Raw genomic sequence first — 13,207 nt, forward strand, 5'->3', positions numbered from 1 at the left:
GAGACTAGAATATTTATAGCCTAATAGTTTTGTCTCGAACACTGAATTTATGTTAAAAAGTTAATTTAATATTTATAAATAATTTATTCAAAATTCATTAAATCGCTAAAAGTATTGGCAATTTTTTAAAATATTATTTGATTAGATTTAGGATAAATAGTAGAAACTAAACACATATTTGCATGGGCAAATCCACATCCCCAAACCCCAAACTATAATTTGTTCTTATCAATGAAAACTATTATCCAAACATTTGTGGAGTGGATAATAAAAATAGAATTATTATAACAAAAAATTGGGAGGTGAAAAGATTATCTAGTTAGAGATTTTTAAGGAAGGACTTTAATTTCCAGCACTTATAAATGGTTTGAACCTTTTTTTTCTACCTAAATATCCCATCAAATAACTTCCCTTCTTTTCTTGAGATTAACCAAACAAAAAAAAAAAAAGTTTAACTACCTTCTTTGCTATCTTGATTATCCCTCTTTGCTTTGCTTTAATTACTTTCAATAATTCTCAAATTTGAGATTTGTGTCCTTTGTTGTAGTTCTATTTGTGAGCTTAATTTCCTCTACTTTTTTATTTTATTTAATCACTAAAAATGACTATCCAACTAGAGGGGAAAAAACTCCATGACCAAGACCAATCCATGGTGCCTCAAACCAATGCATTTGGCCATAATTTTAGGGACTACAACAATGCACAAAGTGAAAGGCAAAAAGGGGTAGAAAAATTCTACAAAGCACAACACATAAATCAAACTTATGACTTTGTAAAGAAAATGAGACAAGATTATTCAAAATTGGACAAGGCAAAAATGAGCATATGGGAATGTTGTGAATTATTAAATGATGTTGTTGATGATAGTGATCCTGATTTAGATGAACCACAAATCCAACATTTATTACAAAGTGCTGAGGCAATTAGAAAAGATTATCCTAATGAAGGTTGGCTTCATTTAACAGCCTTAATTCATGACTTAGGTAAAATACTTGTTTTACCTAAGTTTGGTGGTCTACCTCAATGGGCTGTTGTTGGTGACACATTCCCGGTGGGGTGTGCATTTGATGAATCAAATATCCACCACAAATACTTTCAAGAAAATCAAGATTTTGACAACCCAATTTACAACACAAAAAATGGAATATATTCTGAATTTGTTGGACTAGAAAATGTCATGATGTCATGGGGTCATGATGATTATATGTACATGGTTGCTAAAGAGAATGGTACAACATTGCCATCAGCTGGACTTTTTATTATAAGGTATCATTCATTTTATCCATTGCATAAAAATGGAGCTTATAAACATTTGATGAATGATGAAGATGAAGAGAATTTGAAGTGGCTTCATATTTTTAATAAATATGATTTGTATAGCAAAAGCAAAGTTCATGTTAATGTGGAAGAGGTCAAACCTTATTATATCTCTCTAATTGAAAAATATTTTCCAGCAAAGCTAAGGTGGTGAAAAGGAGGTGATGAAGTTATGAACAAAAAATTTAATTTGTGTATGTTGATTAAGTTGTATAATAGTTTGTAATATTGGAGTAATAATAATAAATTAAGGAGTGTTTATTAATAGTCTCTTATGGGGATGGAATGGGAAAAGTTACTATGTAAATACCCATTCTTTTCCTAAAGAGAAAGAATATGCACATAATACATGATATTAATAAAATGTTATATAATATTTATTATATAATATATATGTGGCTCATTTCTTGTTACTTATCTTTCATATTTTTAGGATATTATTTTGGCTTAACATGTTTGCATCCTAAATTTGTGAGATAATTTATTTTGATGCTTGAACTACAATATTTTTCAATTGAATAACCGAATACACGAATTATTATGAATCATAATAAAGTGTTTTTATTAGATAGTTTCATTTTAATCTCTTTTTTTAAAAAAAAAAGTTTGTTTTGTGGGTCTATATCATGTAGTTAATGTAATTTATAAAATATGTCACCTTCTTTATTAATACACATCATCCTCAATCAAAACTGCATAAAGTTATGGCTTATTGATGAGTATATTTAAAGAAGGTGATATATTTTAAGTGGTTAACTTATTTACCTAATGATCAATATTTGGGAACATGCCAAAAAAATATCAAAATATAATGCGAAAGTGTTTAAATAAAAACACTTTATTATGTGTTTAGGTGTTTGAGAACATAATGAGTATTAAAAAAAGGGTCAAAAACATGTACAAACTTAAACAACATGCATGCTAAATAAAGGTTGCTTCATGAGTTGACTTGAAAATTAAACTAGAAAGGAGGAATTAATTCTTGAAAAAAAGTTCTTCATACATTAATTAGAAACAAGTTCAACCAACAAGCCCAATGATTTGGGAACATAATTAAAACACAACTTAAGCTACTATTATATCCTTATTACAATAACTTGGGAACAAGACTAGATAACACAATGATCTAGGAATAATAGTACTAACACTTAAAAAAACATCAAATTTAAATACTAGACACTTGAAACGACACAAGAACTAGGACATGCATGCAATAGAAAAATAAATATTAAAACTAATACTATAGTAACACTTCAAGGAATAATAACTCCCACACCTTTATAACCACCAATTCCACCACCAACACCTAGGCCACCAACACCACCAACTCCACCAACACCTCCGGCACCGCCAACACCTCCAATCCCTTTAAACCCGGCACCACCAAGACCGCCACCGGCTCCGCCAATGCCTCCGGCGGCACCACCAAGAGTTGGCAAAATACCACCTATGCCACCAATTCCGGAACAACCACCTATGCCACCAAATGTTACAAAATTCTTCTCGTCATTAAGTCCTCCAATATTGCTTGGTGTTGGAGAATTAGTACTTAAAATCTCATGAGTGTTTAAATTTTTATCATTGTGAGTTTGAATCTCAGGAATATTTCTTGCTGTGGCATGGACTAGTACTAGTGCAAACATGAACATTATGTACCAACTTGCCATTTTTTGTTAACTCAATAAAACTTATGTTTCTCTCTATTTCTCTATCTCTAATACAACACATGCACAAACAATTGAAAATAGACTAAGGTTGGTGAATTATGGTATGGAAGAAATGGTTACAAGAGGTCTATTTAAAGATACACTTGAGGGACAATTGAGTAATTAATTAAGGAAAAGGCAATAAATATAGTACTTCTCCTCCCTCCTCCGGTTCAAATATTAATACGTTATTATTACTAGAAAATAGAAATAGAGCGAGGTTTTTCACCCCACGAATTAATGAGAAATTTGTGTTATAAAACATGACTATATCATACCGAATCAACTTACTGAAAAAACATACGATGAAAAACATATTCTCGCTGAATTTGTTTCAAAGTATTTGATATATTTATAAAAATAAAAAAGTCATTAATTATTTCATTTATTTTAATATATGTGATATAGTTTGAATCCAATTGAGATAAAAAAAAAACATGAAGACTTTCGAAATTTATGATGAATCTTATTAGATGGAACTTTCGAAGCCATGGCCTGAAACATCTAAATTATAGCATTTGTGTGTTATAAAAAAAAATCTCATTAAAGGTAAAATATGAAGCGTAAAGAAAAATTATTTTAAATTTAAAATATGTCACTCTTTTATAAACGGATTAATTAAAAAAAAAAAGGTGTGTTAATATACTAAAACAATATACAGAGTACTTTCTTCAAATTTCCCCTAACAGTACTAAGTCATAAAGTGTTAATTAAATAAGACGTTTAAAATAGATAAATGATAGTCAAAAAGATAATAGTTAAGCAAATATTCCTTAAAATTAAAATTATTAATCACTATAAGACAAATAATATACATGAGTCAAGGACTCAGAAGGAGGATTTAGAATTTAAATTTTTAAAATTTAATATTTTTAAAATTTTATTATTAAATTTATTATATTTTTAAAATTGTAAATTCATATTTCTTTTAATTATAATTTTAAATTTCTACATATGAATTTATAATTTGATAATTTATATTTTATGTCAAATTATAAATTCATTTTTACTCTTAATTATAATTTTAATTTTTATATATAAATTTATATTTTATGTCGAAAATACTGAATTCATATAAATTTGATATACTAATAATATGCATATATCCGCTCGTATATAGTATAAAAGTTAGACATCACAACTCAACCATATAATATCTCGAGAGTAGCATTATAGATTATAGTCAGAGTTAGGTGAAGGAAAGGAATAGATAATTAATGTTTTTATAAATGTCAACTCATGAATAAAATAAAATTCCATGTATTTATTGTGGGAGTTTATTATTATCACGCAATTCAAGCTGGCCATGCAAGTTCATGCATAATGTTTCATCAACACTTGTAACAATTGTAGATGAATGACACGTGATCAATTAGTCATGCATTTTCTCTATATTACAATTCCTATACACAATTCTATTAGAGGTGACTCTTTTTGGGATCAATAAAAGGAGAATATGTCCAAAATTCATTTAGTAAAATAATTATTTGTATTCAAAATTTACTGATTCGATTAATTCAGAATTATTCGCATAAAGCCTAGTTAAGAGAAAACATTATCTGGTCTTTCGGGATGGTTCGATTGGTTTGGAGGGTGGTCGTTCATACGAATGACCAAGGATCGATCCTTCCTCAATGTCTTCTCAGTCTAGCTTGCCACATAGGGCTTGCCTAGTGCGATTTATATCTAGTATGTGGTTTGCAAGCTATTAGGGGGTTTATCTAGTACGCACAAAGTGTTTACCACAAAATGCTCACCCAATAGGCAGAGGATATGGCAGAGGTAGCAGATGTGGATTATCCCGGAACACATACCCTATCATAGATTTCTTCATATTGCCTCTACATATATTATATTTATTATTGTCTTTGTATATTTACATATTAGTCGATCGTTAATAAATTTTCATACAAATCAACTAATAATAATAATATACTTAATAAAATTTCATAAATAAATCTGAAGATATATACACATGTCTTGCATTGTGGAAATAGAAGTACATTATTTTCAATAGATCCTCGATCCAAATATTTTCTCCCCATTGGCAGTGTTTTGATATAAGAAGGGGAAAAAAGAGAATATTCCATATAATTTCTTGAAGATGAGAGTAGAATAATTGCTCGTAAATATTGACAAAAAACTTTGACTAGACTGATCAAATCAGAAATGAATTAGTTGGACGTACCTAGGGAACTTCAATTTGATGAAGCTAATATGATATATGTTGGGACCAATATTAATGGAACAGGAAATTCAAGTCTTTGCCAGTTTGATGAGTTTATCTATGAAGACATAAGCATTATTAGAAGCAGATAAATGTAATTGCAGTGATGCATAAATTTGATGATTGAAATTGTTCGGATGGTAAGCATTCTTAAATTTTAATTTTGAAATTATAAATTCAAATTATTAAAGGAGCAAAAAGATAAGAATATATATATTTGACGCACTTAAATACATGTATCTTGTATACATGCGAGTTAAATTAGGTGTAATTTATTTCAGATTCATTGTAATCAAGCGTGATTCACATGTATATGAGATACACTAATTCTCTTGCTCGCCTCTCTCTTATCTCGTTCACTTCTATCCTTTTTTGCTCGCCTCTCTCCTCTCTCGCTCGCCTCTGTATCTGGTATCAAAGATGCATGTATCTATTATCAAAAGATATATGTTGAGCCTCTCGCTCTCCTCTTTCTCTATGTATCTGTATATCAGAATGTATATGATATCAAAGATACATGTATCTAGTATCTTTGATACATGTATCTGACTTGAAATTTGAAAGAGAGGTGTATTTGACTTAAAATCTTGTACAAAATTATCAATTAGTGAGACAATATTAATTATTTTAAACTATAGAATGAATTAGTATTTATGATCGATCATGTTACACTTGGTAAAATTATCAAAATACCCCTCGACGAAAAAATGCTCGCACAACTCACCATCCATAACTTTTTTCGATCAATCCGAGGCCGAAATATCGATTAGGAGAAAAATCATATGGAAAAGTGGTCTCGATTGAATTTTAGGCCAATCGGGTCAAAAGATAATTTTTTGGGGCAAAAGCAGCCTAGCCAGAAGAGTTTGCGACAGGTCCGTGACCCCAACATAGTTCATTTTCTCACTTTGTTCATAAAACGCATTTGGCAAGTGCGTTTTATGTGTTGCGCGATTTGTACATAAATCGCATTTGTGTAATTTTTTTCGTACATTTTTCAGTTCAATGAGGGACTTTTCAGTCTTTTCTCCACCCCTTCTATACTTAACTCATGACTAATATAGGTTGTTTTAGACCTTATAAGGGTTTCAAAATCCATTCCTTAGGTTTTTTACGCATTCAAGCAAAAGAAAATATGGCTAAAGAGAGGAGAAAGGGCTAGAGTTCTTGAATTTCAAGAGAGGTCTTCAATTCTTGATTAGATAATCTTCGTTCCATGTATGTAAAGATAAACACAACATTGGATTGAGTTCGTCCATGTGCGCTACATCTAATTTTATCGATTGTTGAGAATGGGTTGAGTTCTTAAGAATTTCCTTAAATTTAACATATTTTACATAATATTGTGTAATTGATATTTTCCACGAACATGTTTCTTGAACAAATGATTTAAACTACTTATTTCATAAATCCTAATGGTATTTTGAGTAATATCGGATGTATATGCCTAAGGATTGAGTCTAGAGCCTTGACCTTGTGAATGCATGATTGTGATTGGGATGTGAGCATGTTGATAGTCTTGATGAAACTTGATGGTCCTTTATATCTTCATAATTGAACCCAATTGAATGGTCTCAACCAAATGTTGTCATAAATGATTCTACCAACTACTCTTAAATGAATGATTGGAGGATTGATTGGATAGGACTGATGAACTGATAAGAGTCCACATGAGCCTTGTTGATTGGTTTGATTGGGATTGATTGTCTTATGAGCATTGAGTCTTGGGAGTAGTATCAAGCACCGAATTTGATAAGAGTAAGTAATAATTCGAACTCAATAACTACGTCGCCAAATGTAGGAGATGATTAAATCATAAAGTCGGATGTTTTCCTATTTTATTATCCTGAAAAGCTAAGACTTGATTGATTATTGGATCCAGATTGATAGGTTTGTCTTTTACCCTGGCAAGGTATTGGATGGTTGTGACAACAGTAAAGAGCTTGTTGTACGATCACTGGTTCATAAGTGATTGTTGTCGGATAAGAAAAACTCTCATATATTTCTTGATAGTACTCTGATTGGATTGTATATGACCCTATTCTTACTTTAGACTTATGACATCCTGATTGAGTTCCTTACTCTTTATTTAGTTACTTGAGTTGATGTTATTCTACCTTGATGCATGTTTTATTTGTTCATATTACATACTCATACATTCCATATAATGACGTCCATTTGGACATACATCGTTTCATGATGCAAAGACAGGTTCTAGAGATCATCAACAGGCGTACCGTTGAAGATCTGTTCACATTAAGCTGATTGGTGAGTCCTCCTCTGCATTCGGATGATACCACTTATGTTATTCCTAGTTTGAGTTCAGTCTTTTCATTTTGATTTAAGGTAGCCATGAATCTGTCATTGGCACCATTTAGACATTGATAGAGGCTTCATAGACTAGATCGTTGATGTGTAGATTGAATATTATCTTTTTTCTAGTTTCATTCATACTAGTCTTGTTGATTAGATTAGATAGACTGTTGGCCTTTGGCCTTATTCTATAAGTTATCTATTTGATTATCATCTTGAGTTATTTTCTTGATGAGTTAAGTCTTCCGCTGATAGAATATTGATTGAATGAATGTGTGTACAGGCCAAATAGTTCGCTTGGGGACTAGCAATAGTCTCTCAGTGCCGCCTACGCCTAAAGTACCCTCCCAGGGCATGACAGATAGGAATGTAAGTGTAATTAAATAGTTTTCCATTTTTTAATGGTGATATTAAAAATAAAAAATTGAAAAAAAATGCTTCTTCAAGTTAGAACCAATATGATAGTTAATTAGCATGAATAGTTATTAACCATGGAAATTTTTCTCCATTATAGCAACAAAAACCTCAAAAAGAGACACGTGGATACATGATTTACTTCCACACTTCCAACTTTATACAACTACTAGCAATAACATAGGAAAGAAAACAAAAACAAAAAAAGGGTAAAATTTTAATCAAAGATTATTGTTATCTTAAGAGAAATAAAGAGCAAATCAAGAAGAAAAAGAAAGAAAAAAAATGGCTCATTTGAAAGTAATTATATCCATCATGTCCAATTGTATTTCTAATAGATTCATGATGGTGCCTGCAGGAAGTGTATGGATCTATAGAGACTTTGTTAGTGCCACAAGACCTTCTCAAAAAGTAAGTTTTAATTTGGTTATTTTATTTCTTTTTTTTATTGTAATCATGTTGATCAGCTTATGCACACATCCATTGATTCTCCATCAGAAAAGGTATCAAGTAACTTTATCGACTAAGACTGAACAAATAATTAAAAAATATCATCTAGTATATTTGTATGCCTCTACCAAAATTTGAACGTGAAACACTCATTTTTTCCTTCTTGAATATTACATTAATCATGTTTATATATACATATACTTTTGTATTAGTGTGAACATTTTCTTGTTTTTGGTTTAAATTTTGGGAAATTAAATGAAGATTGATAAAGAGACATGTCAAAAGATAAAAGAAGCAGCAGAAGCAGTGAAAGAAGGAGCTAAAGAAGTGAAAAGTGTGGGTGAATTTGTCAAAGAAACTGTTTCTTCTAGTGCTGGAAATGTAAGCCTTTTTTCACCTATTTATAGCTACGAAATTTATCGTTAATCCCCACCTATCGTATTTTGTCCCTAAAATAGCAAACATGAATTTCTTTTTTGATAATTCGTCAATAATAAACTTAGTGACAAATTGATTTATTGTAATTCGTCAATAATAAACTTAGTGACAAATTGATTTATTGTTTAGCAACAGAATTTGTTCTCGTTAATTATTTCATTAATGTTATATGTTGATTAATTAGGTAATCTCAGAGGTGGCAAAAGCAGCACTTGAAAAGGCAACTGAAAAAGAAGAAAAAGGTGCATGGGATAAAGTCAAAGACACTGCAAATGATATCACGAATAAAGTCGTTGGCAAGTGACTTAATTAATTAGCCTTAATTACATCAAGTTTTACGTTTTATATATAGTTAATATAAGAACTTATCACAAAGTGTAATTTAATTAATTGTAACAAGTTACCGTCCTATCTATTTCACATTATCATATCATAATTTATACGAAGAATTACATTATTGTTTTGGGTCATATAGTTGATAGTATAGAACTTCTTTATATATATTTGAATGTCATTTGCTACTGAATTGTAATACTCCCTCTATTTCATGTTAAGTGAATTATTGTGTTTCTTATTCAATGCTCAAAATAAGTAAATTGTTCAAAATTCAGTTTAGCTCAATATTATAAAAGAGTTCTAGAAGGTCCGACCCTGACTTTACCCGAAAATGGAATAATCTTAGGAAATTTTACACAAATTCTGTAGTGTTAAGAGTTAATTACAATATCCTATCTCTACTCTTTTCGAAATTATAACAATCCCTTAAATTTGGTGGAATCCGAATACATTCTAAAATGTATAAATACATCGCATTCCGATTTCAGATACATCATTTAACGTCTTGATACATTGCGTCTCGATTTCAGATCCACTAGCCAACGTCATGATATATCGCGTAAAGTGATGTATGATTCGATACATTGCTTAAAGTGATGTATTCGACTAATATATCATGTAAAGTGATGTATCCAAAAACAGAAAAAAGTAGAAATATTTTAAATATTTTTAAATAATTTTTTTTAGAGAATACAATAAATAAATTGTGTATATAGATAATTTTTTCATAATCTTAAGTGAAAATTGAGCTCGGCTCAGCCCTCAAATTTGTGTATGGGATAGTGAAGTGCTCGTCGGCCTACTTTTATTTGTCGAGATGTAATCCAAACAGGTTCAAGTGCATCATTAGCAATTAGGGGTGTACATGGACCGGGTTGGTTCGAATTTTTTACAAATCAAACCAAATTATTTGTGTCGGGTTATTAAATCTATAAACCAAACCAAACCAATAAAAGTCAGATTTTTCGATATCAATTTTTCTCGGATTTTTTGAGTTTTTTTGGGTTTCTCGGATTTTTCATAGTATCTAATAAAAATCACAGAGCAGTGCTTCTTAAAAAGAGTTCTAGTACAAAATATCAACATATAAGATGGAGACAGAACACTATTTGAAGTTTTAACTTTAAAATATAACTTTATAAGATGGGGTTTTTTTAATATTATTTAGATGGGTTTCTCAAGTTCAAATCTAAATGTAAGAAAGAAAACAAAAATTATGAAAAAAAATTTAAAAATTACATTTTAATAAAGATTTTTATGTATAACATAATTTAAAAGTGTATATCTATAATCGGGTCGGTTTGAGTTCGGTTTGATTTTTTTTAGTTAAAACCAAACCAATCCTATAATGGTCGGGTTTTTTTTCCAAACACCAAACCAAGTCAAACCAAATCACTAGTCGGGTTTTTTTCCCGGTTTGGTTCGATTTGGTGCGGTTTTATCGATTTGCCCTGTACAGCCCTATTAGCAATAGAGGAAAAATGGATAAATGGGCTTGGGATAGATAAGAAGTTCAGAATTATCAAGGCCAGGCCCATGAATTAGTTTTCCCTGTCCAAGCCCAAATGAAGGATAGATTGGCCGGGGATCTAGCCCAAGTACTTTCACCTTCAAACATTAGTAGGTCCTAAGTACAAATGAACATGTAATTGAGTTTGTGTAATTTTTCAAAAGTAAATTGTTATTATATACAGAAAGTAAGAAATATTGTATTTAGACTAGCATAATATTTTGATTTTTTAAGGAAAAAAAAAGATAGTCCAGATAATACAATAACTAACACAAGAAGAAAAAAATTAGTTTCATTAAAACATCGGAAAAAAGTCTAAAATGTTCTTGAACTATTGGAAATGGTACAAAAATGTTTCTCATCCATCTATTGAGCCTAAAATGCCCTTTTCCATTAAAGAAAAGGTCATTTTTGGACCTAAAGATGGATGTCAAGGGCATTTTAGGCCCAATAGATGGATGAAAGTCATTTTTGTACTATTTTCAATAATTTGAGGACATTTTAGACCCCTTTTCATAATTAAAATTTTGTTAAATAAATTTTGATTTATAATTAATTTTAAATAATTAAACTGTAACCAACATATAAGCGCCACATTTTAAAAAATAATTTATTCAAATTATTTAATTAGAGTTAAAAAAAATTATTCAAATTATTTAATTAGAATTCTGTTAAACAAAATTTTGAGTTATAATTAATTTTAAATAATTAAATTATAATCAATAGATGACCGCCACGTGTTTAAATAAACTATTTAATTAAAATCCCGGTGGTGATGGGGTTGCATCAAGGATCAGCCTTGAGTCCGTTTCTATTTGCCTTGGTGATGGATGTATTGACGCGACAAATTCAAGGTGAGGTGCCATGGTGTATGCTTTTTGCGGACGACATAGTCCTCATCGATGAGACTCGTAGCGGAGTTAACGCTAAGTTGGAAGATTGGAGACGCACCTTGGAATCTAAAGGGTTTAAGCTGAGTAGGACCAAGACAGAGTACCTAGAGTGCCAGTTCAGTGAGACACCTCAAGAGGTTGACGCGGAAGTTAGGCTCGGGGACCAAGCCATCCAAAAAAAAGTAGTTTTAAGTACCTTGGTTCTATAATGCAAGACAACGGAGAGATCGACGAGGATGTCACACATCGTATTAGGGCAGGATGGAGGAAATGGAGGCTCGCCTCCGGTGTGTTGTGTGACAAGAAGGTGCCACCACAACTTAAGGGCAAGTTCTACAAAGTGGTGGTTAGACCAGCTATGTTATACGGGGCGGAGTGTTGCCCAATTAAGGTCTCCCACGTGCAAAAGATGAAAGTTGCCGAGATGAGAATGTTGAGATGGATGTGTGGGCATACTAGGAGCGACAGGATTAGAAATGAGGCTATTCGAGACAAGGTAGGAGTGGCCTCGGTGGAAGACAAGATGCGGGAGACGCGACTGAGATGGTTTGGGCATGTGAAGATGAGAGTCCCAGATGCACCAGTGCGGAGATGTGAGAGGTTGGCCATGGATGGTTTCAGAAGAGGTAGGGGTAGGCCGAAGAAATACTGGGGAGAGGTGATCAGACAGGACATGACGCATTTACGACTTACCGAGGACATGACCTTAGGTAGGAGGGTGTGGAGGACACACATTAGGGTAGAAGGCTAGCACATAGTGGCTTATCTCCCCCTCATCCGTAGGCGTATTAATGCACTATGATTCCTTGTACTTTGATTTATGGTATTTATGTTACTATCTAATAATACCTACTGCTTTTTGTGCTTTGATTATTTCGTTATCTATTTATCTACTTTTAATATTCTTGTCTGACCTTTTTTTATGCTTCTATTGAGCCGAGGGTCTTTCGGAAACAGCCGTCCTACATTGGTAGGAGTCAGGTCTGCGTACACTTTACCCTCCCCAGACCCTACGATGTAGGATTTTACTGGGTTGTTGTTGTTGTATTTAATTAAAATTATGTTAAATAAATTTTAATTTATAATTAATTTAAAATAATTTAATTATAACCAACAAATGAGCGTCATGTGTTTAAAAATATTATTCAAATTATTTAATTAAAATTCTGTTAAATAAATTTTGAATTTATAATTAATTTTAAATAATTAAATTGTAAAAAATAGATGACAATCACGTGTTTTAAAAAATTATTCAAATTATTTAATTAAAATTCTATTATTTTTTTAATTTATAATTGGTTTTAAATAATTAAATTGTAAACAATAGATGACCACCACGTGTTTAAAAAAAATATTCAAATTATTTAATTAAAATTCTATTAAAGGGGCCTAAAATGCCCTCAAACTATTAGAAATGATATAAAAATGTTCCTAATCTATATATTGGGTCTAAAATGTCTTTTTTCGTTAAAAAATGTCATTTTTGGACTCAAAAGTGGATGTCAAAGGCATTTTAGGCCCAATAAATGGATGAGAGACATTTTTGTATCATTTTCAATAATTCAAGGGTATTTTAGGTCCTTTAAGTAACATTTGATCGCAA

The 13,207-nt window shown here is 31.1% G+C and overlaps 3 protein-coding genes across 3 annotated transcripts; 2 read left to right on the forward strand and 1 right to left on the reverse strand.

The window, feature by feature from the left end:
* The first annotated feature begins 418 nt into the window (after window positions 1–418).
* LOC129890568 (inositol oxygenase 4-like) lies at window positions 419–1,630 on the forward strand. The gene has a single exon (XM_055966100.1). The coding sequence runs from the start codon at window positions 602–604 to the stop codon at window positions 1,469–1,471; it is 870 nt and encodes a 289-aa protein (XP_055822075.1). The 5' UTR covers window positions 419–601; the 3' UTR covers window positions 1,472–1,630.
* A 791-nt stretch (window positions 1,631–2,421) lies between these two features.
* Window positions 2,422–3,047, reverse strand: LOC129890575 (glycine-rich protein 23-like). The gene has a single exon (XM_055966106.1). It carries the CDS (start codon window positions 2,982–2,984, stop codon window positions 2,571–2,573), a length of 414 nt encoding a protein of 137 aa, XP_055822081.1. The 5' UTR covers window positions 2,985–3,047; the 3' UTR covers window positions 2,422–2,570.
* A 5,215-nt stretch (window positions 3,048–8,262) lies between these two features.
* On the forward strand, window positions 8,263–9,169 carry LOC129890584 (uncharacterized). Its single transcript, XM_055966112.1, has 3 exons — window positions 8,263–8,388; window positions 8,689–8,808; window positions 9,050–9,169. Exons 1-3 carry the CDS (start codon window positions 8,263–8,265, stop codon window positions 9,167–9,169), a joined length of 366 nt encoding a protein of 121 aa, XP_055822087.1.
* The last annotated feature ends 4,038 nt before the right edge of the window (window positions 9,170–13,207 follow it).

This window comes from Solanum dulcamara, chromosome 1 (genome assembly GCF_947179165.1).
Source record: "Solanum dulcamara chromosome 1, daSolDulc1.2, whole genome shotgun sequence".
Taxonomy (NCBI): domain Eukaryota; kingdom Viridiplantae; phylum Streptophyta; class Magnoliopsida; order Solanales; family Solanaceae; genus Solanum; species Solanum dulcamara.

Excerpts from the sequence above, each read along its gene's own strand:
- LOC129890568 (XM_055966100.1), top strand. The coding sequence starts at position 602 with ATGACTATCCAACTAGAGGGGAAAAAACTCCATGACCAAGACCAATCC.
- LOC129890575 (XM_055966106.1), bottom strand. The coding sequence starts at position 2,984 with ATGGCAAGTTGGTACATAATGTTCATGTTTGCACTAGTACTAGTCCAT.
- LOC129890584 (XM_055966112.1), top strand. The coding sequence starts at position 8,263 with ATGGCTCATTTGAAAGTAATTATATCCATCATGTCCAATTGTATTTCT. Across the intron at positions 8,389-8,688 it reads CCACAAGACCTTCTCAAAAA|ATTGATAAAGAGACATGTCA; the intron begins GTAAGTTTTAAT and ends AATTAAATGAAG. Across the intron at positions 8,809-9,049 it reads TTTCTTCTAGTGCTGGAAAT|GTAATCTCAGAGGTGGCAAA; the intron begins GTAAGCCTTTTT and ends TTGATTAATTAG.